Source organism: Ochlerotatus camptorhynchus, unplaced genomic scaffold, assembly GCF_037179485.1.
Source record: "Ochlerotatus camptorhynchus isolate MF236.1 unplaced genomic scaffold, CSIRO-AGI_Acam_v1.1 ptg000361l, whole genome shotgun sequence".
Classification (NCBI taxonomy): Eukaryota; Metazoa; Arthropoda; class Insecta; order Diptera; family Culicidae; genus Ochlerotatus; species Ochlerotatus camptorhynchus.
Window position 1 is genome coordinate 3,834,288 of NW_027040849.1, and position 27,776 is coordinate 3,862,063.

General features: G+C 41.1%; 1 protein-coding gene across 1 annotated transcript in view; it reads left to right on the forward strand.

Moving 5' to 3' along the window:
* The first annotated feature begins 405 nt into the window (after positions 1 to 405).
* Positions 406 to 27,776, forward strand: part of Syx6 (Syntaxin 6) — a 37,337-nt gene continuing 9,966 nt past the window's right edge. The window contains exons 1-4 of the mRNA XM_065231898.1: positions 406 to 970; positions 23,010 to 23,179; positions 23,279 to 23,870; positions 23,931 to 24,025. Of these exons, the coding sequence (XP_065087970.1) occupies positions 936 to 970; positions 23,010 to 23,179; positions 23,279 to 23,870; positions 23,931 to 24,025 (892 nt within the window). The 5' untranslated portion in view covers positions 406 to 935. The remainder of the gene's footprint in view (positions 971 to 23,009; positions 23,180 to 23,278; positions 23,871 to 23,930; positions 24,026 to 27,776) is intronic.

Consider the following 27,776-nt stretch of genomic DNA (forward strand, 5'->3'; position numbering starts at 1 on the left):
CTCTAAAATATCTACATCTAGGCGTTAGGGCTGTAGTCAACTGTGGCCCAGTTTTTTTTTTTATGTTCATCGCGCAGCATGACAATTTTGACGTTCACCTATCAGCTCGATAAGCTGGGAGCATAGCTATGTTGTTTGTTATTGATGAGAGCGAGCTAGTAGTGCGCAAGACCGTGGAATTCGAAGACGGGAAAAGTGTACGGTTTGAGTTTCGTGTTTGTTTTCCCAATTTCCCTGTGTGCTGGTGGTGGCTGGTCGTATATCAGGCAAACCCGACGAAGAGGAGAATACCTACCCACAAGAGAGGAGCAATTTTCCCGGTGGCGGTGGTGAACGACGGCAAAGCATTATTTCATCGGGGTAAGTTGGTGTTGGTGCAGCATTATCATACCAGGAATCATATTCCTTGTGTCGTCCGACGTCGGTTGTGTGGAGAACAAGACCAGGATGCGAAAAATTATCGCACACTTTTAATTGTCCTTTGAACCTTTTTTGAGTCAGAACACGGAAGACACGGGACATTTATTTCGAGATCTATTTTCGCGTCCGTACCCAAGTTTCCAGTTTATACTTCCGGAGTGCCGTTGTCAGAGTCAGGTTTAGATTAGTTTTCCAGTGTGCTACTCTTAGGTTTCAATTTGGTGTTGTCGATTTGATTATCCAGGATTCTATTCCGTATTAGAAGGCAGCAGTGGAAGAAGCGAAAAACGTAATCCAAGTTTTCCATCTTGCGTGAACGGAGAACCGAAACACCTATCAATTGCATATGAGTGCTACGTGAACTGTGTGAAGAATGACGTCGCAGCAGTTTGGCTGTTGGATGAGGTGAAAACGTTTGAAAAAATGGAGAAAATGGTTGCGGAAATCGACCGCATCGTGTAAAGTAGTGGATGCCTTCTGAGAGAAAAAAAAAATTGGATTACAGTTGCCAATAAATGATGATGGAAGATCCATTTTTCGTGGTGAAGGAGTAAGTTTATTGGATGAGATTTCTTATTTGGAAAATGCCTAGTTCGATTCGTACTGGCAATATGGTACGGCGTGAGAAGCACATAAAAATATACTAGTCATGCAAGTAACCATGGCATATCCCCAAGGGGCTACCTGGAAGCTATCAGAATAAAGTCAGCACACATTACATATATATATAGTTCCATTCTCTTGTGCATGGTCACGATGGGGGGTGGGTAGGAGGACTGGTTTTCCGTATGCTGCACGACTCGCGTGAGTGAGCGATGTTGTACGGTACGGTTCGCGAAGGTTCAGCGATGCCACAAATACCGATTTTTGTACACGAAAAAAGTTGGGACCCCCTTGTTTATTTTGATACCGTAAGGTACTGTAACAAGTTTCTTAGCCCAAAAAAATGGTTAATTTTTGGAACTATTTTTTGATCTAACAAACTTGTTCCAGTACCTGCGGCATCAATTTTTTTTTCTTGTGAGAAAATCGGTATTTGTGGCATCGCTGATATGGATTGCTAATAGAAGAAACTACATATCTATCCTATGTTCATGCAGCACCGTACTCAGCAGGTGGCAATGGAGCCATTTTCCAGTAAACAAAATTCCTAGGGGCTGAAAAAATGCTCCAATGTTTTCTGAATTGTCCCTTTTTAATAATTATTGAACATTTCCTCAACTTTTACGAAGCTCCATCAACTGCATGTCGTATTCTGCCACTAATGGCACGCTGGTCCCATAGCCCAAATCAGCAAGCGAAGAAAAACGCGTTTTAAGTTTGCGTTGTACCATTGCTTCTTAAGTGATGGGACAACCAGTTTGGCTGTTTTCCCAAACTTTCTCAAAACAAAGTTGCTGTGTTCATCCAGCAGTATGAAAATATAGGTGATTAGTTTCCATTTCCAATAATAAACTAAGTTTTGCTAAAAACGCTAATGGGACCGACTTACGATGAGCGGCATTATTCGGTTTAGATACAGTTGTCATGGTTGCCTTCATCGCAAGGAATCGATTCTAATTGAAAGGTCCCGCTATTTATACCCTTCGGAGTGTTGAAACACCCTCAAAAAACGCGCCCCTTTGTCAGTTAGAATTGAATTCCTTAGCAACAAAATTAAGCAATGACACCGATCATCAGAACTCTAATCTTACCCACTTCGAACAAGAGAACAACGAATACAATATTCGGAACCATATAAATTTTTGATTTTCCAAGACAGAAGGTCAAATCTCATCTCTCAAGGCCACATTCCATAACGTGAGTGGAACATGGTGATCACATCAAACTATAATGTCTCAAATGAACCACATGCCCCAAACAACCCCTAGAACGGCTCCCATACACTCTCCATGCTGAATCGTGAGCCCCTCCTTTTCTCACATCATTGCATGCAAAATAATAACCCAAAGCAGGTCAATGGAATATGCCTAAATGAATTAGTTGCAATGATAGTATGAATAGTGATGACAGTATAATATACTAATTGAATAAGATGATTGCGGGTTCGGCCTACACGGCCTGAGCGTCTGTTCACCATGGAGGTGCGGCTCAAACAGCGTCTGACTGGCATCCAGCGGCTGAATAAGAAATGCTGTATTGTGTCAGCTAAATCTAAGATGGCAGCCCCATCTACACAATAACTGAGCGTCTGTCCACCATGGAGGTGCGGCTCAAACAGCGTCTGCCTGGCATCCAGCGGCTGAAACAAGAAATGCTTATCCCCGAAAGCTATACCCAAGATGGCAGCCCCATCACGGCGGATAGGAGACCTTAGGCTAACTACCTACTGTCCCCGAAACTTTACAACTGTTACAGAAACCAATAGAGAAAGATCACGGACTGATATTACGGCAACGACTTTTAGCGCAAAACAACGGACAAGAATTGGAACATGGAATGTACTAACGCTAGCCCAACAGGGGAAGCTGGCACAACTCGCCAGCGAGGCTCGACGCATGAAGCTCGAAATCCTGGGACTAAGCGAAGTCCGTTGGCCAAACTTTGGAGAACACAAGCTGCCGTCGGGACAGGTACTACTCTATTCTGGTATTCGAGGTGAAAACGCTCCCCGCCACCGTGGAGTTGGTTTCCTGCTTAGCGCCCAAGCAAATGCGGCGCTCATCAAGTGGGAACCTATCAATGAGAGGATAATCGTTGCCAGATTCAGAACGCGGGTTCGTAACCTAACCATAATCCAATGTTATGCGCCAACCGATGCTGCCGAGTTACAGGACAAAGAGAACTTTTACAGTCAACTGAATGCAGTCGTGGATAAAATTCCGAGAGGTGACATCAAGATCTACATCGGCGACTTCAATGCGAAGATCGGCTCCGACAACACGGATTATGAGCGTGTCATGGGGCGCCATGGTCTTGGCGAAATGAGCGAAAACGGTGAGCTGTTGGCAGAGTTTTGTGGCAATAACGACATGGTGATCGGGGGTTCGCTCTTCCCCCATCGACCAGTGCACAAAGTCACGTGGGTTTCCCGTGATGGACATACCGAAAATCAAATCGACCACATCTGCATCAGCCGAAAATGGAGAAGGAGCCTTCTTGACGTTCGGAACAAACGCAGTGCCGACATCGCGTCTGACCACCATCTCCTCGTTGGAGAGATCCGCCTTCGTATAGCGCGGGTCCAGCGGCGGGAGGAGCGGCTCGGACGGCGATTCAACACACGCCGATTGGAAGATCCAGCAGTAAAAAGGTCATTCGTCGAGGAACTGGAGACCAGAGCTGCGGATATTCCTGATGGTGGCAGCGTAGAAGAGCAATGGACGGCGATCAAGGATGCCTTTACTGAAACGAGTGAAAACAACCTGGGCGAGCTGCGCGCTCAGAGAAAGGAGTGGATCACAGATGACACCTGGAGGAAGATAGAGGAGCGGAGAAATGCAAAAGCCGCGATAGAGCGGGCGAGAACCAGAGGAGCGAAGAACCAGGCCCGCCAACTGTATTCGGCTCTCGAGAAGGAAGTGAAGCGCTCGTGTAGGCGGGATAAGCGAGCGTGGGTGGACTCCCTAGCCGATGAAGGTGAGAAAGCCGCAGCAACAGGCGATATCCGTCTCCTCTACGATATCTCACGACGCCTGAGTGGAGCAAGGATGAATCCTAGGATGCCAGTGAAGGACGCGACTGGTCAGTTGCTCACCGACCCCACTGATCAGCTGAAACGCTGGTTTGAACACTTCGAACAGCTTCTACAAGTTTCGTCGGTCAACCAGCCATCAACATCTCGGCATGAACCGCCAAGAGTGCGACGCATCACTCGCGTCAATTCTGAGGCGCCATCCCTACCGGAGATCGAAGCTGCTATCCGAACCATGAAATCCAACAAGGCTCCCGGGGTCGATCGCATATCAGCAGAGATGCTCAAAGCTGACCCCATGCTATCTGCACAAATGTTGCATCAACTATTCTGCAATATCTGGGACACCGCGACTTTTCCGGCTGACTGGATGCAGGGCGTCTTAGTGAAGGTCCCAAAGAAGGGGGACCCAACTGTATGCGATAACTGGCGTGGCATTATGTTACTGTGTTGTGTTCTCAAAGTTCTATGCAAAGTTATCCTCAACCGGATACAGGAGAAGATCGACGCGACTCTCCGACGGCAGCAGGCGGGATTCCGTGCTGGAAGATCCTGTGTGGACCATATTGTCTCGCTCCGCATAATCTTGGAGCAGGTCAACGAATTCCAAGAGTCCCTTTACTTGGTTTTCATTGACTACGAAAAAGCTTTCGACCGACTCAACCACGAAAACCTGTGGGGCGCCCTAAGGCGCAAGGGAGTTCCGGATAAAATCGTCAACCTCATCGAAGCTCAGTATGAGGCTTTCACGTGCAGGGTGCTGCACAACGGAGCCCTATCTGACCCTATTCGGGTAGTCGCTGGAGTGAGGCAAGGATGTATTCTATCACCGCTACTGTTCCTCATCGTAATCGATGAGATAATGGTTGGTGCGATCGACCGTGTGCCGAACCGTGGGTTGCTCTGGCAGCCTATTACAATGGAGCATCTAAACGACCTAGATTTGGCGGATGACGTTGCTTTAGTATCACAACGGCGTTCTGACATGCAGAGTAAGCTCGACGATCTCGCCGAACGCTCCTCAGCGGCAGGTCTCAACATCAACGTCAGCAAGACTAAATCGTTGGATATCAACACGGGAAATCCATCCAATTTTACGGTAGCTGGTCAGGAAGTGGAGAAGGTTGAAAGTTTCCAATATCTTGGCAGCCAGATAGCGTCGGACGGCGGAACCAAGAGTGACATAGGTGCACGGATCAAGAAGGCAAGGGCTGCTTTTGCGAGTTTACGAAACATCTGGAAGTCAAATCAGATTAGTCTCCGCACGAAGATCCGAATTTTCAACTCTAACGTGAAATCTGTACTGCTGTACGCTAGCGAAACATGGTGCGTATCAGCGGAGATCACACAGAAGCTGCAGGTGTTCATCAACCGATGCCTGCGGTATATAATTCGTGCTTGGTGGCCTCACAACTGGATTTCGAATGCCGAGCTCCATCGACGGTGTCACCAGAAGCCGATATCGACAGAAATTCGGGAACGTAAGTGGAGGTTGGTTGGCCACACTCTACGGAAGAGCGGAAATGAAATCTGCAAACAAGCGCTGGATTGGAATCCAGCCGGACATCGCAGCAGAGGCAGACCCAGGGGCTCATGGCGGCGAAGCCTAAACAAGGAGATTAAGCAAGTCGACCGGAATTTGACCTGGGCCCAGGTCAAGGCGAAAGCAAACAATCGCCCAGGATGGAGATCTTTCACGTTGGCCCTTTGCGCCAGGGATGGCGCTCAGGACACTTAAGTAAGTAAGTAATAAAATGATTATTTACCTGTTAATAATGATCGAAATTGGTGAAAAGTAAGGGAATTTTTAGTAGATTTTACAATCACAGAGTTTGGCAATAACGTGATGGTATATTATTATGATGCTGATTAGACGAATCCTGGGGAAGCATCAGTAGTTAGAGAAACCTCTGAAATCCAGGATGTTCAGTTGATCATCGCTGCGATTATCTTCCGAGTCTTCGTATTCTGATTCCGACATTTCAGTGAAATTTTTTTTCGCTTCTGAGCCATGGTGTTCCAATTCTCTACTTCTCCTACAGATTATACATACTATATAAGATAAGTTTCAAACCTTCGGACGCAGCTTTTAAAAAATAAACATCACTGGCTGAAGGCCTGACTAAGAATGGTTTATTGTATTCATTTGTTACATCGAGTAGTCTGCTATTCTAAAGTAGTTGATGCACATAAGGGGTTGTTATGCACGGGTCTGAAGTGTCAGATGTCAGCGCTACGTGCGGTGCCGGTGGATTGCGTGGTCGTCGTCGTCGTCGTTGATGTTGCTAACTGCCGGTCGCTGGGCGCGGGCAGTGTTGAAGGAATGCTGATGCTGCTGCTGGACACGGGCAGTGTTGAGGAATTGCTGATGCTGCTGCTTTGCTTAGCTATCGTTGGTGAGACTAAGTGTTTGTTGGATGGAAATGACTGGATCCGTTCGATAACTCATATACTACAGTTACAAACAAAAATAATAAGGAAAGCATTGTCAAGTTACTACAAATGTATAAGTCTTTAGCGTCGCCGGGTTCAATCCAAATTCAATGGGAAGGGAAGTAAAGCCGTTCATGAGTTGATGGGTCGATAGGTGTAGGGTCCAGGTGTGGAAGCTGCTTCCCTGGGTCGGTAGCATTGGTGCTCAGCACGGAAAACAAGATCGCCGGAAAACAAATCAAGGAAAAAAATGTATAAGTCTAAAATTTTACACTTAGCTGTTGGGCGTCAAGTGTCTACGGTCAGCAAAAAAGCAGAGAATATTTGGCGAAGCATATTGCGTGTCAAGTGGAAATCCAACATTGACGCTACTCGGTTGAACAATCGCTGCAAGCCGTAAATAGCGCTCCCTAAGCTATAATTAGTTCGAAGAAGTGAAAGTCTTAGCATAAGACTGTTGCTCAGTGATCGAGGTTGAACATTAATGTTCACTTGTTGCAGAATTGCTTCGCAGTCGATTCTTTCTTGCAGAGTCTCGGCGACGGTTAAGGCTCTGAAAACATCTCTTCTGATACGTAAGGGCTCGACATTGATCAATTGGCAGCGATTCTCGTAGCTTGGAAGACGAAGTGGGTATCTCCAAGGCAGCTTACGGAGCGCGAAGCGAAGAAAACGTCGTTGCACAGATTCAATTCGCTCGGTCCCATTATTGTAGTTCGGGCTCCAGACTGCAGAGCAGTAGTCCAACGTAGATCTAACGAGAGAGCAATAGAGCAATTTCAAGCAGTAAATGTCTGTGAAGTTCTTAGTAATCTTGAAGACAAAACCAAGAGTTCTGGACGCTTTGTCGACGACATACGATATATAGTGTGAGTATGTCAGCTTTGAGTCCAGAAAAACGCCTAAGTCTTTCACGCAATGCACCCGTTCGATAGTCGTGCCTAGTAGTTTGTAGTTGAAAATAATCGGTTGTTTCTTGCGTGAGAAAGTAATAACTGTACACTTAGCTGGGTTGACCACCAATCGGTTTAGACTACACCAGTCAGCAAAGATGTCAATCTGATTTTGGAGAGAACGGCAATCGGCGAGTGAGCGGATGCGCAGAAAAACTTTCAGATCGTCTGCAAATGATAATCGTGGCGCTGTGATAACATGGTGAACGTCGTCGAAATAAAGGAGAAATACCAATTGTCCCAGATGGCTACCTTGAGGTATACCGGACTTTGCGCAGAGCGACAAGTACCTAAAGTTACTGTCAGTTGGCGCTTCGTGAGGTATAAACGAAACCATCTCAAAAGATTTCCACCGATCCATAGTCTATCAAGCTTAGCGATCGCAATTTCGTGATTCAGCTTATCGAAGGCTGCCGTAAGATCTGTGTAGATAACGTCCGTTTGGGTCCGAGCAATCAAACTGTCTGTGATGTAAGACGTTAGGCACAGCAGGTTCGTAGTTGTGGAACGCCCAGTTATGAATCCGTGTTGATCTGTACTTAGATATTGCCTGCAATGCGCATTTAGGGACTCTATGACAACCAATTCAAAAAGTTTTGATACAGCACTCAGCGATGTGATTCCCCGGTAGTTGTTTACGTCGCGTTTGCTTCCCTTTTTATGAACAGGAAACATATCCGCAGTCTTCCAGCAAGACGGAAAGATGCCGCTGGAAAGAGAGAGCTGGAATATGCTGCGCAGTGGATCTAAAAGACAAGTGATGTTTTTTTAAGAATAATCGACGGAACACCATCGGGTCCAGCCTTAGTTGAAGTCTTAAGTTTAGATGCTGCTCTAGAAATCGTATATGTAGTGGCGTCGACAACGCTGAGCGTTTGGTTGATCAATGAGATTAGCGGAGAGTTGCTCCACCGACAAACCGACATGAATGACCATAGCAAAAACAATAAAATTTCTAACCAAAGCACACTACTGACATCTGGCTCCGTACTCGCAGGAAATCCGGCATGCAAAAGTTATGAATTGGTTCGTGTCTGATCTATTCTGGACAAATCATTTTTATCTAGATCAAAAACTTCTATGGTTTTGACAGTTCGGATCACTGCAGATTTAAATCGACCGTTTACGATTTTCGGGTATCCAGTATTTTACGATCGCTTATGGCCGCCACAATCTGTCTGTGTTTCTGGTAGGGAACATAAGATTTGAAGTTTGGGTTGTGTCGTTTGACGTGTAAACGATCAAGCTTGAACGTTTACACGTCAAACGACACAACCCAAACGTCAAATCATATGTTCCCTACCAAAAACTCAGCCAGATTGTGGCGGCCATAAGCGCTCGTAAAATGCTGGATAAGTTAGGATTAAGTGTCATGTCGGTTTGTCGGCAGGCATTAACATTTACTTGACTTTTAACTCATAGAGTTATTTCGTCAAGGGTGTCTCCGTTAGGGCTGGTAGGGCTGGAAAAGCTCACACAGGATGGCCATGGAAGGTCCGGCTGGTCGTGGCCTAGTTAGTCAGTTTGATGGCCACGTCCCTGTTTTGTGGTTTCAGTTTGTTTTTCTGTTTGGTATGCTTGGGTGTTTGTTATCAGTAAGGTCCAAGAGATTTCATTTTATTGTGTCCCTGTGTGTGTTGATTTGCTGCCGCTTTTGTTTCATGTGATGTTTTAGTTTGTGTTTTATGTTCTGTGGAAGGTTTCTGTTTTTCTTAAGAAGTTTATTAGGTTGTTCTCGTTCTCGTGTGTGTTATTGTATATTGATATATCTGAGGTTTTGTATTCTTCTCTTTCAGCATCGTACGCTCTGCATTCTCTAATGATGTGGTCTGCTGTTAGCCAGGTGTTGCAATGTCTGCATTTTGGTCTGTCTGTTCTTTTTAGTAGATAATTATCTGATAGCCATGTTTTTCCTTGTCTTACTCTAGTTAGTACCATAGAGGTAACTCTAAGACAAGTAGGTCCCGAAGAAACGAGCTCAACTTTTTGGCTCACCTCTGGTACTATCTTCGGTCCCAAGCTTGTCGAATCACCCCTCGAAACTTAGGAAAAACCAATAACCCCTCATTTTATCTGTCAAACTTTCATAGCGAATCAAAACAAACATTGCGTAGTACTAGAATTTCGACTAGAATAGGGTACGTTAATCGTTTGCTTGGGACCAATAGGCTACTAAAGTGGTGAGCCAATTTAAAATCGTTAGTTTCGTATTGATTGTTGTTAGTACTCTTTGTTCTGAGACTTTTTTCCTGTCATTGTATGGTAGTGTTGTTGGTTTGGTTTGTCTGAGGATTGATGTATTTGTGTTTAACCATTCCTCTTCGTTTGACCGTATCGCTTGTTGCTTGAACCATTTTATAGCATCTTGTGCCGGTACTTTCATATAGTTTGATTGGCTTGTTCTGCCTAATTCTGCTAGTTTGTCTGCTAGTTCATTTCCTGCAATCCCGGTGTGGCCTGGGATCCAGCAGAACGTTACTCTGTTTTTGTTCGCGTATTTTTCAATCTCTTCAATCCTTAACCGTCATAGGGGGGGGGGGGGCATATAATGGTTTTGACATGTGTTGTTGTGTTGTTGGTTTGGTTTGTCTGAGGAATGATTTATTTGTGTTGAACCGTTCCTCTTCATTTGTCTGTATTGTTTGTTACTTGTGCCGTTTTGCCGCATCTTGTCGCATCTTGTGCGGGTACTTTCATACAGTCTTCCCTCCCGCTTGTCCAGATAGTCGCCTCTTACGACAGGGAAGGACGGCCCGTGGATCTATTCTTATTCTACCCGGAGTCCGGGTCGGTGTTTGCTCGTCTTCAAACACACTAGCAAATTTGGCTGAGAACAGGTTGCAAATATCTTGTTGATTGCCAGCAGTTTTACCATTAAAAATCATGGAAGAGGGTAAACCGACTTCCTTGCGTTGCTCATTTAGTAGTTCCAGAAGGATTTCGGGTGTGATTTTAGCCGCCGTTGAATCCTCCTTTGATAGCGTTGAAAACAGAGACGACTTAACCGCTTATACTTGTGGTTGAGTCTGACATAGTAGCATTTCAACGGCAGTGTGCGGAGTTTAGTAAATCCGAGGGGGATGACTCTATCTACGATGCAGAAAATATTGTGTTTTGCTGTGGCTAGCTGCTCGCACGCTGAGTAGATAGAAAGAAGATTGATGACAATTCTGAAGATTTCATGCAAAAAGATGATGCGCAATGCAAGTAGATGCGCGAAATGAAAGAAGATTTTTCGAAGATTAATTCACTAGTGTGAGATTTTTTGAGCATCTACAATTGAGATTTAGATGTGTCGCCCCCCTCGAGTAAATCTTCTGAGAGCAGCCTTCTTAGTTCTTTTCAACGAGCGAAGATCTTTCGTCATCCACGGGACGCGAGAGTCGATATGAGTGATCTTTTTGGAAACGTGCCTGTCAATGACATATGCCAAGACGTGAGAAAAGGTTTGTGCAGCAATGTTGACGTCTACAGGATCTAGAATATGCTCCCAATCTAGGTTAGACAGCACATGGAAAATACTGCGATGGTCAGTATACGGAAGTCATATGACACAGCGTTTGGAGCACAAACGAAGTGACAGACGACTAACTGGCGAAGAAATCAATTAAAATAATGTGGTTCGCTGTAATAGAATTTTCTAGCCACCAGATGGGCTAGTATTTTTGTTTTGATTTGAACATAGGATTTTGTGTGCAATATGATCTTTGACAGTGTGCAAAGAGTCTATCATTTTGTCATTTTTTTTATGCATTTCAGTTTAGAGTAGAGTGAAAGAGATAGAACCAAAACATTCTAGTACATTTAGTGTTGCCATGTGGTACAATCAATTAGTAGTGTTGCCATGTGGTACAAGCCAGTAGTAATGGTGTTGCCATGTGGTACACTGAAAAATTGCAATAGCAGGTGCGTCACCAAAGTTTTCGAGCCGCTCCGTCTGTCACTTCGTTTGTGGTTTGGAGTGCTGATGGAATCACACGTACAATATTATTTTCGATCACGATAACTAAAGCAGGGTGATGATGCATGTCGGTTCCGATAGCTCTGCCGACATGTAATTGGGGTTTCACCATAGGGATGACGCATTCATAATAAGGCTTCTCCTCTGCAGTTTGAGTATGGTCTCCTAATTACCCCGTTTGAAAGGGTTCCGGGGCCTTTCTTGTTTATTGCACTAGCGATGAATTTGGGGTTCGCAAGTTCCATCCTGCTCCAACAGATCGATCTCTCGACCACGATCTCGATAAGAGATAACGGCCGATTATCCTCTCTCGCAGGCCGATCGTAACTCACCACCACATAGCTTATGTGTGTTTGGTAGATGTTGCTGAGATCACCACACCGTAAACAACGAGCTCCTGCCTATCTGCTCTGGATATAGTGCAGTTAAAGCCAACGACACAAGGGATAGTGGACTGTATACAAAGATGATGACCATTCCAGTGTTGTAGTGCGAGGGGTTCAAGGTGAATACCAACAATGCACTTCCTTGTTTATTTTGATAAAATTTTTTGGTTAGTAGTTAATTTCCATCAAACTTTTGGTCCACACCATCACAACTTGTGCATCTTTCGAAATGTAAAGATACAGACAAGCCCTGGGACCTGGTAGCAGTTAAGGTTCAATTTGCTTTGATGCCTTTTCGACAAACTTAAAAGCAGTTGTTTTCGACGCATAATTTCTGGCATCATTTTGTTTAAAAATAGCAAAAGGAATATAATGATGCGAACTTTTTGCAATCTGAAATGATGTGTCGAGAAAAACTGCGTTTGAAAACTTTGCCTCCCTTAGCTCAGTCGGTAAGGGGCCTCATAGCCTAGTCAGTAAAGGCACGGTATTACCAAGCCGGAGGCGGCGGGTTCGATTCCCGGTCCGGTCGAGGGTATCTTTCGGGTTGGAAATTTTCTCGACTTCCCTGGGCAATAGAGTATCATTGTGCTTGTCACACAATATACAAATTCATGCATTGGTATTGGCATCGAAAGCTCTCAATTAATAACTGTGGAAGTGCATTTAGAACACTAAGTTGAGAGCACGCAATAAGCTAATATGCGCTAAGCAATAAGCTTGAAATGCGAATAAGAAGAAGAAGAAGAAGCTCAGTCGGTAAAGGTGCAGCTACAAAGCAAGATCATCCTGGAGGTGGTTGGATTCGATTCCTGGTCTGGTCTAGAAATTTTTCGGGTTGGAAAATTTCTTGGCTTCCCTGGGCATAGAAGCACCGACAAACCGACATGAAATTTAATTCTGACTTATGCCCTAAAATCGTAAACGGCCGATTTAAATGTGCAGTTATCCGAACTGTCAAAACCATAGGATTTTTTTATCTAGATAAACATAATTTGTCCAGAATAGATCAGACACGAATCAATTCATAACTTTTGCATGCGGATTCATGGCTCAGCTAAATATTTCCCGCGAACACGGAGCCAGATGTCAGCAGTGTGCTTTGGTCAGGAATTTTATTGTTTTTGCTGTGGTCATTCATGTCGGTTTGTCGGTGATAGAAGTATGATTGAATTTGCCTCACAATTATCAATGAAAATGCTTTTGACAGAACTATGCTGTGGCTACCACAGTATTTTACATTATTGATCGTCCATATACAGTATATAACATACTGATTACAGCTAAAATACTACCAACAATCAATACGAAACCACAGACAAACAGACATAACACTCACAAATTGTTCATCGCACAAGCATTTAACGGTCAATTTAAAAGTATCTCAGTTGGTAGTACTGCCACCTGTGGCGCGCATAGTATATTCCCTTGCGTTTAACGTTTACACACTACCGGCATCTGTTCAGCGTACTACCCACCACAGTATATTCAACAGATGGCGGTAATGTTTTAGCGACGATGTTTTACAATGAGAAATATTCAATGTGCTATGTCTGTTTGTCTGTGACGAAACTATCGATTTTAAATTGGCTCACTACTTGACTAGCCTATTGGTCCCAAGCAAATCGATTAACATACCCCATTCTAGTCAAATTCCAGTACTACACTATGTTTGTTTTGATTAGCTATGAAAGTTTGACAGATAAAATGAGGGGTTCGTGGATTTTCCTATGTTTTGGGGAGTGTATCGATTTGCTTGGGACCGAAGACAGTACCAGAGCTGAGCCAAACAGTTGAGCACGTTTCTTCGGGATTAATATTATAATAATAATTTTATATGTAAGATGCAAGAAGAGGAGGTAAAGTTTGTGTATGACACATAAAACCAGTCAATTTCGCTTCCAGAGTGTCACAATTTACTATTTTAGCTGTAATGAGCCAAATATTTCCGCTGGGTAACAGTTTCTGAGGCTGCACGTCTTCAATCAGTGCATAGAGGAATGGTTGTGGCGAATACAATCAATGTAGGTTGGATGCGAGGTATTGCTGATGTCAAGAACGAATTAGGATTGGCTTGTAAGATACTCCAGGGTGCTGTTCAAAAGGTGGAAGCGTTGGAATCAAGAGGACTTTGGAAAGCAAGGGCTTAGGAAAGCACAATGCGCCCAGAAGAGACAGAGCTGAGCAGAAATCTTTCCGCAGGAGTAATCGACTGTGATATATCGACCACAACTGAAGATTTATTTATTTATTTATTTCGTCAACCAACGTAGACTAGTACATATTAGTATACAGTTTTGTTTTCTTAAATTTATTTATTTATTTCGTCAACTTTGGACAAAGGTTAAAAGTATAATTTTTTCTTTAATAAAAATTAAGCAGTGTCAGCTTTTCTATTTTTTTATGAGTTATAATGCCTTATGGAGTAAAAATATTGTTTTAGTTTATGTCGAGACATTGTAAAGTCAATGGTTTCGCAGTATTGATTGTAAGAGGCCATCATGCGGTTTAATGGCCCATATTTTGCATAATTTGTGCGATGATGTTTTATGGCAAATAAATTTCGATTTCGGAGTTGCCGAGTAGGTGCATGGAAATTTAATTTTGATAAAAGTTCTGTGGAGTCAATGCGTTGCGAAACGATGTCGTTTACAAATGAAACCATTGCATATTCACGACGCTCTTTTAATGTTTGTATGTTTATAAGCATGCAGCGTGCTTCATATGATGGAAGAGGAAATGATGTCCAACCTAATTTACGAAGAGCGTATAATAGAAATTGTTTTTGTACGGATTCTAATCTTTCTTCGTGCGTGATTGAAAAAGGAGACCATACAATGCTGCAATATTCCAGTATTGACCTCACATAGGCGATATATAGTGTTTTAATTGTGTATGGGTCCTGAAAGTTATAGCAAAAGCGCTTGATAAAGCCTAGCATGTTATTTGCCCTGTGAATAATTCCGGAGTGATTTGAGATTTGGGCGTAATTGCATTTGTAAACAAACACGTCAATCACCGATTTCTCGCGAATAAAAGCTCAATCTCGAAAAGTAATAACACTATGAGGTAGAGGAATGTTTCCTCCATCATTTGGTAAAGTTTGTTTGTGAGATTGAGCTTTTATTCAAGAGAAATCAGTAATTAACGTGTGTGTTTACAAAAGCAATTACGCCCAAATCTCAAATCACTCCGGAATTGTGTTGTAATGGTCTATGAAAGTTAGTTTAGAGTCTAAGATAATTCCTAAATTCCTAACTCTTTCACATTTTTCTACATTTTGATTTCCTAGTGCAATTGAAATATTTAAAGTTGTTCTTTTCCTGCTAAATGATATTAAGTTACATTGTTTACATTCAATTCTAGTAGACTTTTTTTGCACCATATGTAGAATATGTGTATTTCATTCCGGAATATATTGATGTCTTCTTCATTTCTTATTTCCAAAAAGAGCTTCATGTCGTCGGCATAAATAAGCAATTTAAAATTTTTGAGATTGAAAGCAATGTCGTTTACGTATAAAATAAAAAGAAGAGGTCCCAAATGAGAGCCTTGGGGGACGCCTGAAGTGACTTGAATTGGACTCGATTTCTTTCCGTTGAATTTAATTATTTGTTGGCGGTTAGTTAAATATGATTCAAGCCATTTTAGGAGCCCTGACTCAATTCCAATTTTTTGCAATTTAAAAAGTAGCATTGGTATGTCTATGCGGTCAAATACCTTGCTAAAGTCTGTATAGAGAGCCTCTGCGTGGTTTCCATTATCCATTACATTCAATGAATAGTCTATAAATTCAAGTAAATTTGTCGAGGTCGAGCGACCCTTGAAAAAGCCGTGTTGCATGTCAGTAATTCTATTTTTGATTTGGAGAAATAATTTTTCGTTGACAATTGCCTCGAAAAGTTTAGGAATGCAAGAGATAATGGCTATACCACGATAATTACGTACGTTAGATTTTCGGCCAGATTTAAAGATAGGCACTAGGAATGAGTTTTTCCAAGTTTTTGGGAAGGTTCCAGATTCCAGGGACATATTAAAAATCCAGAACAATGGAGCAGTGAGGTCCATTGCTAGACATTTAATAAATACTGGAGGAATTCCGTCAGATCCAGGACCTTTTGAGGCGTCTAAATTTTTTAAAGCCTGCAAAATATCCTGCACTTGAAGTTGATTGAGGCCAATGTCCCTTGAAAATTCTGGAAAAAATGCAAAATAATCGCGGTCAGAAAATGTCGTATAGATTTCTTGAAAAAAATTTGCAAATAGATTGCATTTTTTTCCGAGCTATCACCGACATTTTCGTCGAGTTGCATTATTGAAGGAAAATTGTCAGATTTTAATTTGGTTTTTACGTAATTAAAGAAGTTCTTTGGACAGGACTTTATTTCATGTTCTGTTTTTGCATTATATTCTTCAAATGCAGTACTGATAGCTAAATTCAGTTGATCGCATATATCCAAATAAATTAATAAATTATTACTGCTATTGTGTTTTTTTATAAATTTTATGTGCTTTTTGCTTCCGATTTTTCAAGTTTTTTATTTGTCTGTTATACCAGACTGGATTTTGTGTGTTTCTGTTGCGTCTTTTTTCTTCAAAGGAATTTCTTCCGAAATTATTTCTGTTAAAATTTTGTAGAACACGTCTATACCAATTTCGACATTTCCTACATTCCTTAAAATTAATTGCCAATTGACACTGTTTAATTTAAATTTTATTTTTTCGTAGTCTGCTAATTTGTATTCAAAGACTTCTTCGTATTCGCAGTCGTTGGGTCTTTGGTTTTCATGCACAAATAAAGAATATTCAATTGCTGTGTGAAACGCTTCATTTTTCCACAGTGGATTTAGTGATTCGGTCACACAGAAATCTTCATAAATATTCGTTAGTAAAAAAGTCCAAATAGCAATTTTGTTGGTTTTTGATGTGGTTAATTTGGTTCAGTCCTAAATTAGCAGTTTTGTCAAAAATGAACTGCAATGTTTCATTATCCCCAACGACTGGGAGTAAGATACATTCATTTTCAGAGTCCAGAATGAAGTCAGCATGGCGTTGATTAAAGTATCCATAGATGTGAACTTTAACCTCAGGAGGAAGCTCAGATAGAATTTGTTCAGCACTTTGGAAGAAGGCTTCATAAGTGCTTTTATGAGCATGGTCTGGTGGAAAATACACTGAGGCGAACACGTGCGTTTCACCGGCTTTAATTCTTTTTCTTGAAATTACTTCTGTTATAAGTATTTTTAACTAAGAACTTTTCGATTTTATTGAATTTGCTGCTTTGGTTTTATGATGATTCGTATGTATACTTGTCAATTTTGAAAATAAAAACTAAGAACATTCATTAGGAGTTATTTATACAACTTTTATTTGAAGAAATCTTGCCGTAAATGTGTATTGTACAGATTCTATTTTGGAACAATGTGAAAATCCATGTATTTAGGATCCTGGGATAGCCCTTTTTCGGGAAGAAAGGAAATTTTGACAACAATCAGGTTTTTTTTTTTCTAATAAGTTCAATCGAGTTGTTGAATGTTAATAAAGAAAACTAAACTAAACTAACTTAAAATCAGAATTTACAAGAATCATGAAAATTCAAACACAAACAAAAAAAAAACACTTCAAAACAACCGTGTACTATTGTGCTCCAGGAGTGTCAGCAAGGATAGGTACTCCGTCAACAGCGACATCGCTGTAATGTGGTTCAGCAGGGGCGGATTTTCTGCAATCATTTTGTCGCACACATTGCCAATGGCGATCTCTAACATATCCGCGGTCACAGTAACAACCCGGAACGCATACCTGTACGCAATTTCTGCCGTTGTTGTTGCCTCCCCCTCTGTTGCATCTTCTGGGACACGCTGTGCCACACTGTGTGAAAATTTCATTCCTTCCACAGCACTCTGCATATGATTTTGTAAGTATAGCAATTTTGTAGACTCATTTTATTGAAAAAAAAAATAAATTACTGTTTTATACATACTTTCTTCGTTTCTACCTCGTTGAGCCACCGTTGATTCTGCTTGGATGAAAACCATCAAACTTATCACCAAACATACGATTGTGGGTGAAAGCCCCATTATGCGATGCTGATACCATTACTTTGACTTGAAATATGAAAATTGGGAAGTTTGACGACTTGATTTATAGTGATGTTTGCGTAGAAATCGAAATTGCATTACTTCCTGTGCTTTAGGAGTGGCTGTTTGGATAATGTTCCATAATTTATAATTAAGGTGTTTTTGAAGCCAACAGCAAATTGCCTTGTTGTTGTTTACTGTAAATTACCACTATGGCGCCTGTTGCTGCTATTTACAACAAGTTAGTTTTAAATTAAATTATCACATTAAATTTACATCAGCCCAAACAGGAAATACAATTCGACAGTGATTTTGCTTTTGTTAGCAAATACAGAACTGCATTGGAGAAGTATCAGAAAATTGTTTTGCTTAGTTGTAACAATTTAAAAAGACAATCGATGACGAGAATTGATAATTGCAAAGCCGTACTTAGGATATAGTTCTAGGTGGCACATTCACATTTTTAGTTTGTACTCTGAAGTGGGATAAAAACAATTGAGGCAGTACGAAGAAATTGGCAAAATGTTGGTCGCTTCAAATTTGAAAAACTGTTGTTTTTACCCTTCTTACAACGAACTTTCGATCCGATAACACGTGACATATGCTCATACGTTTTATAGTGAGGATCTCCAATCATGTTCCTGTGTGTGGGATTTTTAACCACCAAAAACCATTCTTACTCACCTTGACAGTATACCACCCATGACCACCACCCTAGAATAATTAGTTCGTATTTCAATCAGTCCGCATCGTGCTCTCTTGCCGTACGGATCTATTTGCTTTTTGCTGAAGAAAGTGTTACTACAACCTGAAGCTACAACAAATTTAAACAGCACTTTTCAGTGCTCAACCTGTAAAAAAATGTTCTATCTTATTCAACTCTTATTCCTCTTCGATCCTTGTTTGGACCCTACCCGAGGTAATCGATTGGAAAATTCCTCTTCGATCTTTCAGATTCTTATAGTAATCTGCTTGGAAGTCGATTTGGATAAAAATTTACTGCCGCCATGGCGCCTAAACGCAAAAGAAAGGGTCAAACTCTTGACCCCCCTTCTGATGAAATTAATTTGAGTAATCAATTTGATTTGCTCACGGATGATGAGAATGATCCATCATCCAAGAAAAATTCTAGTAAACTTTCCCGGCTTAATGCCAAGAAGGAAAAGATTCCCCCTATTGTGATAACCACTTCCGATTTCCATGCTCTTCGCATCGAACTTTTGAGTTTCGTTGAAAGTTAAGTTTTCACTACAAATTGGACGTTGGGGTGAATGCCGTGTATTGGCTGAAACCTTGGATTTAAATGTCTTCTCAATTATCTTACTGAGAAGCAGCATAATTTTTTTACTTACGACACCAAAACTGAACGTGTGTTCAAGGTTGTCATGAAAGGACTGCCCAGTGGTGAATCCCTGGATCAGATCAAAGATGAACTGGCAAAATTACTTGGAGTCGTGCCACTCCAAGTAATCAAAATGAAAATGAAATCCCGTCCTGGCGATTCGCGCAACGGGATTTCTAATGATTTTTATTTAGTTCACTTCAAGTCTAGTGAACTAAACAACCTTAAGGCCTTAGAAAAAGCTAGCCTTATGCTCCATGTCCGAGTGAAGTGGGAACACTTCAGGAAGACTGGAGGAAATTTCCAAAACCTCACTCAGTGCCATAAGTGCCAGGGATGGGGTCACGGAACTAAAAATTGCTACATGCCAGCTAAATGCATGAATTGTGGTGATTCCTCTCACGCAAAGGACGACTGTCCTGTGAAGGAAGATCCTAAGAAATTTAAATGTTCAAATTGTGGTGAAAACCACAAATCCAATTTTTGGGAATGTAAGATTTGCAAGAAGATCCTACAATCTCGTTCTAAGCGACAGTTAGGAAACGCTCCACGTTTCCGACCAGGTACAAATTCCTCTGCTGTTAACAACGGTCAGCGAGGAACAAATTCTACATTCGTACCCGTAGGTACAAATATCACCCCTGCTTCAAATTTTTCATATGTACCTACTCCCCTCGCTGCTAACAATGTTCAGCGAGTTAATGGAGCTACCTATGCTGCTATTGCAGCGGGTAGAAATCAAAATACTAACCAACGTTCTAACGGAAATTTTGACTTAGGAAGCATTACTGCCCCTAAAATGGAATTTTTACAGAATTCATTAATTGACATGATTTCTGATATGCTTAAATCTAACTCCATGTTTGATGCTATTCAAACTGGAGTAAAATTTGCTAATAATATTGTCATGACTTTAAAATTCAGTAATGGATTTTAAAGCATTAAACATTTTAAATTGGAATGCTCGATCTCTTAAAGATAATGAAGACGAGCTATTTAACTTTTTGACAGTTCATAACGTGCATATTGCCGTTATAACTGAAACGTTCCTTAAACCTGACCATAAGGTTAAGAAGGACGCAAATTACTTGATTTATAGAAATGATCGTCTTGATGGACCCTGTGGTGGCGTTGCCATCATTATTCATAGACGAATCAAACATAAAATTCTTTCTTCATTTGAAACCAAAGTTTTGAAAACTTTGGGAGTTTCTGTTGAAACTAAATTTGGACAACTTACGTTTATAGCTGCCTATTTGCCATTCCAATGCGTAGGCCAGCAAAAGAATTTTCTCAAGGGTGACCTCCAGAAACTTACCCGTCATAGGTCTAAATTCTTCATTATTGGTGAATAATGCTCAAAGCAATTCCAATGGTAATATTCTGTTTGATGAATGTTCTGCAGGTTATTCCACTATTCAATATCCAAACAGCCCAACATGCTTTTCTTCTGCAAGAAATTCCTCCACTATTTATTTGGTCTTAACTGATTCATGTCAACTTTGTAGCCAATTGGTTACCCATGCTGACTTCGGTTCTGATCACCTTCCAGTAACTTTTGAAATATACCAAGAAATAATTTGTAATCACAAACCTCTACTTTCAATTACCATAGAGCTGATTGGGAGCAATATCGAAAATTTATGGAATATAACTTCGATCCAAACATTCCTTTGCAAACCAAAGATGAAATTAATTATGCTCTTGAATCTCTGACTACTTCTATAGTTGAAGCAAGAGCTGCCTCAGTACCAAAATGCGAGGTTAAATTCGATTCAATTATAATAGACGACGATCTTCAGCTCTTGATCCGTCTTAAAAATGTCCGTAGGAGACAATATCAAAGAACACGCGATCCTGCCATGAAAGTTATCTGGCGGGATTTGCAAAAACAAATTAAAAAGCGATTCTCTGCCCTGAGGAACAAAACTTTTGAAAATAATGTTTCTAAATTAGACCCGAGCTCCAAACCCTTTTGGAAACTCACAAAAAATTTTGAAAAAACCTCAAAAGCCTATTCCAGCGCTTAAAGAAGGTGGTAAAATTTTGATTTTCTGAAAATTTTCTCTCGGGAAAATATTTTTGATTTGGACGAAGTAAGGTCTATAACTAAAAAGTTTCAAAATATGAAAGCTCCAGGTGATTATGGAATTTTCTATATCCTCATCAAAAAACTCCCAGAGAGTACCTTGTCTTTCTTGATAAAATTATTTAACAGATGTTTCCATTTGGCATACTTTCCTGATGAATGGAAAAATGCAAAAGTTGTTCCAATTTTGAAGCCCGATAAAAATCCAGCTGAAGCTTCTAGCTACCGTCCAATAAGTTTGCTTTCTTCAATAAGTAAACTTTTTGAAAAGATAATTTTGAATAGAATGATGCTTCACATCAATACGAACTCAATTTTTGCAGATGAGCAGTTTGGATTTCGCCATGGGCATTCAACTACTCATCAACTCTTAAGAGTTACCAATTTAATTCGTTCAAACAAATCTGAAGGCCACTCAACTGGAGTTGCTATTCTAGACATAGAAAAAGCTTTTGACAGTGTTTGGCATGAAGGTTTGATTGCTAAATTGAAAAAGTTTAATTTTCCACTTTATATTATGAAATTAGTTCGAAATTATTTAACTGACAGAACTCTGCAGGTAAATTATCAAAATTCCAAATCTAATCGACTACCTGTTAGAGCAGGAGTTCCTCAGGGTAGCATTCTTGGGCCTATATTGTATAACATTTTCACTTCGGACCTTCCTGATTTGCCTCAGGGTTGCCACAAATCTTTGTTCGCTGATGACACAGGCATTTCCGCTAAAGGAAGAAGTCTTCGTGTTATTTGCAGCAGACTGCAGAAAAGTTTAGATATTTTCTCTTCTTATTTACAAAAATGGAAGATTTCTCCCAACGCTTCCAAAACTCAACTTATAATATTTCCACACAAGCCTAGAGCTTCGTTTTTGAAACCTAGTAGTAGTCACATAGTCACTATGAACGGAGTTCCAATTTCCTGGTCAAACCAAGTGAAATATCTTGGGTTAATACTTGACCAAAAATTAACTTTTAAAGATCACATTGAGGGCATTCAAGCCAAATGTAACAAATATATAAAATGTTTGTATCCTCTTATAAACAGGAAATCCAAACTTTGCCTGACGAATAAACTTCTAATATTTAAACAAGTTTTTAGACCGGCCATGCTTTACGCTGTGCCAATATGGTCTTGTTGTTGTACTACCAGGAAAAAAAGCACTTCAAAGGATCCAGAACAAAGTTCTGAAAATGATTTTGAAGTTGTCTCCCTGGTACAGTACTACCGAGGTACATAGAATTTCGAATGTTGAGACTTTAGAACTAATGTCCAACAAAATAATGAATAATTTCTGGCAAAAATCGTTGCAATGCTCAATTGCAACGATTAATTCTAATTCCCTTTATACTTAGATAAGATTTAGTTTTTAGTTTTAAGATATCAATTGTTATACTGACATGCAGGTTTAAAAAACCTGTTTAAAATACTGAATTGCCAAGACATGAACAATGTAAAAACACTTAGCTATATATCATAACAATTAAGGCTGGTAAGTTACTGTAGTAGCTGGAGCACCTAGGTTAAAATGAAATGTAATTTATTTTGGATTTGGAACAAATAGAGTTAAAAAAAAAAAAAAGTTCCTATTTCAACACGTACTTCCACATTCCAATAAAAGTCGCGTAACCGGGATCCACGTCCTACACTGTACCTAATGTGAACCTACTAAAACGACTGTTTTCATTCAACAAGTCAATCTTTCTCATTACAGCGAAGTATTCAAGGCACTGAACAAAACACGTGGACTGTACCTTCGGTGGCGCGAACTGAACGATGCACTTTCCGGTGGCACCACTGCGGAGGCCGACTGGACAACGACCGAGTTGAAAAATTCCCTACGCAGCATCGAATGGGACCTGGAGGACCTCGAGGACACGATCAATATCCTTTTCAAGAAGAGTCGTTGCTTACTTATAACCATATTTTTGTTCAATTTCATGAGCCATTAGGTTTCCTTAACCCTTCCGTCCGATCAAATACGTATTGTAGAGAAAAATCCTAGTAAGTTCAAGATCGACAACAAGGAGCTTTCCAGTCGACGTCACTTCATCGATGCCACCCGCGATGAGGTCAAGTCTATGAAAGATCGCATGAGCATCAATCGCAACCGGGATAGGGATATCACTGCGAGACAACCTCTGTTGGACAACTGTGACAACGGGTCACCTCAGAACCAAGTGAATAAAAATTTCATCAACAATAACTGCATCATCGGCAGTGGCGCAAACGTTGGAGGAACGCACCTGAACAATTTGAACAACAATAATCTGAACCTAGCAGGAACCGGGAAGAACCTGATAAGCTCGGCTGGAGCAGCAATGGCAGCGTCGCGGCACAGCGGTGCCAAATACTCCAAGTTGGAGAACAACTTGGACGACAGCCCGACCCATTATGCTCCCTCGTCGTCATCGGTGCTGGATAGTGGATCGAATCGGTTCGTGGAGGACACGCTTATCACGCAGCAGCGGATAATGGTCTCCCAGGACGAGCAGTTGGACGTGATCAGCGATTCGATCGGAACGCTCAAAACGGTTTCACGTCAGATCGGTGTCGAATTGGACGAACAGGCCGTGTAAGTTCATAGCCGAGGTTCACAAATATTATGCTGCTTATAATTTTTGTTTGTTTTCAGAATGTTGGACGAATTTGGTAACGAGCTAGAGCAAACGGATTCGAAGTTGGACTCCACCATGAAGAAGGTGGCCAAAGTATTGCACATAACTAACGGTAAGCAAGCTCAGAATTTCGAACCCAGAAGCAGCTTTATTTAACATCGTCTAAATTACTACTTGTTCATACATTGCTTTGCTTTTGTTTCATCTGAGCTTTTCCAGGCTTAATAGCAACATAAAAAATGAGAGAAGGATTGGTAATTTATATTTAATTCCACTACCTTAATAGCTTATCCTTGAACTAATACCCGAGTAGACACAGAAGAAGTCTGCACATTGTAGACAAAATACGGGTATTTGTCAAGGATAAGCAAATAAGATAGTGGAATTAAACAGAAATGGCTAATCCGAACTTTCCTTCTTTATACAGGTATTCCACTATATACGTCCACTTTCTTCAGGGTTCATATTTAATAGCTAAATAAAAACTAATATCAGAGTCGACCTTCTTCATTTTATATGAATATCGGAGGGAACCTACTCAAATTTCAAAATTTTACCAAAAGTTGCCCTACTTTTTTTTTTGTAATTTTCAAGTTTTTAACTTGAGAATCTAAGAAAAGCTAACATTTTAGTAAACGTTTGAATAAAACAATATGGACTTTTCTTTTGCTATTTGAATGTTGACGTAGAACCACCGACGAACCGACCTGACAGCTCATACATGCTACATTCAAATTCTTACCCAAGACGCCATATTTAAAATACCGTAAACACTATACACGCTATTTCCAGCCGGTAGAAACTAACGATTTTAAATTGGCTCACTACTTGACTAGTCTATTGGTCCCAAGCAAATTGATTAACGTATCCCATTCTAGTCGAAATTCTAGTACTACACTATGTTTTTTTTTGATTCGCTATGAAAGTTTGACAGATAAAATGAGGGGTTAGTGGATTTTCCTATGTTTCGAGGGGTGAATCGATTAGCTTGGGACTGAAGAGAGTACCAGAGCTGAGCCAAAAAGTTGAGCACGTTTCTTCGGGACCTTGTGGTCTTAGAGTTACCTCTATGCTATTTCCAAGCAACCCAAATTTGAGTATGATCTACTCACATCCGTCAAAAGTAGGGCGCTACCCAAAATTTACTAAATAAAGTTGGAACTGACGAGATGACATAAGAACAGTATCGTCCGGATTCAGGTCGATGTTGTCCATTCGTCATCTTGTCAGTCAAAACTCAATTTTGGGTAGCTCTACTTTTGACGGAAATGAGTAGGTCCTAATCAAATTTGTTTCTTTTTTCCTTTATTTAACGTCGGTCTCTGTTCCGCAATCTAGTGCCAATCACCGATGGACATCGATTGCCATCCATTGACGGCAATCGAATGTGCAGGAAGGTAGCTTCCACACCTGCGTAGGATATCGCACCCATTCCACACACATGGGCCGGGACCAACGGCTTTACTTCCCTTCCGAAGGAAGACGTGACCAGAGATTTGTATGCCTCAGAAAAATCCCACCGACCTCGGCTGGGATTGAACCCAGACCCCAGAGGGTGTTATAAAGCAGTCCTGTTACCACTACACCACCGGCGCCGGCTCTAATCAAATTTGGGTTGTTTAGAAATCGCGTGTACCACCATCTACTCAACCGACCGCGATAATGAGCAAGGACATGAACACACGTAGAATTTATATTGTCTTGGTTTGCGTCTCACCTTCTTTGAAAGATCTGATCGCCCATTTGACAAATCGAATCGCTCGTTTGACCAATCGAATTGTGGTCTGAAATGTGGACAAACGAAATGTTCCTGTGGGATGTTAGTTCGTTGGTGGTAGGACCATAGAGGTAACTCTAAGACCAGAAGGTCCCGAAGAAACGTGCTCAACTTTTTGGCTCAGCTCTGGTACTATCTTCGGTCCCAAGGTAATCGATGTACCCCTCGAAACATAGGGAAATCCACGAACCCCTCATTTTACCGAATCAAATCAAACATAGTGTAGTACTAGAATATCGACTAGAATGGGGTACGTTGTAAGGATGCTCCGCATGTTCTGAGTGATTGCCTGAAGTACAAACAGAAGGGAGAAAAACTAAAGCGGTCTTTGGAAGCTCGCTCTAAGCGCTCGTTAGCAGAAATTTTGAAAACGACCGCCTCATCTTACCAAACCACCCTAAAAAGCAACAACACATTCCACCTCCTGCCAGATGATGATCAGGGCTCTGACTCAGAGGTTGGTGAGAGTAGTCCTTTTGTCTTTAACGGCAACACGAGGAAGCGGTCCAAAACAAACATCACCCAAAAACCTCGTATGGATTCTCAACCTACCTTGACAAATTTAAGAGTTAGCGGGAATGTAGCAAAACCCCCACCATCGGGATTTAAAGTTTGTAAGTTTAACAAAGACTTTCCGCCACTTCCGGGATCATCTGAAACCCCAGATATCCCAGTTTTTCAGCCAGAAAAACAGCTGAATAACCAGCAAGAACATGATGCCACATCCACCACAATGGATATAGTTGGTGTGAAATAATAATATTAAAATAAATATAAAAAAAAAACTTGAGAGTTGTGTCATGTAATGATACACTCCATTTGAGTTGAACTAAATTAGCGTGAAGCATGACAGATGTGAGGGGAAATACTGGCAAAGCAAGCAGTGCTGGATAAACGAGGAGAAAATGCGGAGGGTATAAATATGAGCTATCTAAGCTCGTTGACGACATTCTTGTAACTAATGTCGTTTTCGTTTTTGCGGTGTAGCACCGGTGTAGTGTAAGCAAGAATAAGCGCGAGCCTTTGGCAGCTAAACATCATTTCAGTGCCAACATTTCAAAGGGGCGTAATTGCTTTTGTAAACAATGACTTTAGCCATCAATTTCTCGCGAATGAAATCTTACCTCTTCAAAATAACAATGCTAGCTGGTAGAGGAAACATTCCTCTACCTAATGGTGTCATTATTTTTCATGAGTGAGCTTTTATTCGCGAGAAATCGATGGCTAAAGCCATTGTTTACAAATGCAATTACGCCCCTTTGAAATGTTGGCACTGATTTATTTGTAAACAAAGGTGCATCCTAAATCTACACCTTAAATTATTTCGGTGTACGGCAGTGTAGCACCGGTGTAGCTACACCGCATAAACGAAAACGACATAACTTTGGCAGCGAAGGACATCAGCAGTAGCAGCAGCAGAAGCAGCAGCAGTAACAACATCAGCAGCAGCAGTAATGGAAGCGGAGCAGCATCACTGATTTGTGAAGCTGTTGTACCTGATTAACGGCTTGCTGTTTGTTCAGACATATGGCTGAGGCTGGAAACCTCGGTCAGGTCACGACAGCCATGTTCACGTTTTCAGGAATTGTGGAGAGCATCTTCAATATATACAACGTCTCTGACTCAACTAGGAACATTATTAATTAAGTGCTTCCATTTGTGAAAACTCTTTTGAAGCAACTAGCATCTAGGTGGTCCTTCCTTGCATCGATCATATCCTTTGATGGATAATTTTCCGAATGAGGTCGGGGATATGATCTCTCTTCTTCAGTCTTATACCGAAACTTGACACATTCAAATTTTTAGTTCACAACTCACTTTGTGATGCATTTGCTCTTTGTGAAACATGGCTTTCTTCAGACACCGATCTCCCTTTCCACGATTTTAACATTATTCGCCTTGATCGAGCAGATTCGTATGGAGGGGTGCTTCTCGGGATTAATAAGCTCCATTCCTTTTATAGAATCGATCAGACAGGCATTGATGTTGTCGCATGTCAGGTCAATATTCGAGGTAAAAGCACAAACGAAGTGACAGACGACTAACTGGCAAAGAAATCCATTAAAATAATGTGGTTCACTGTAAT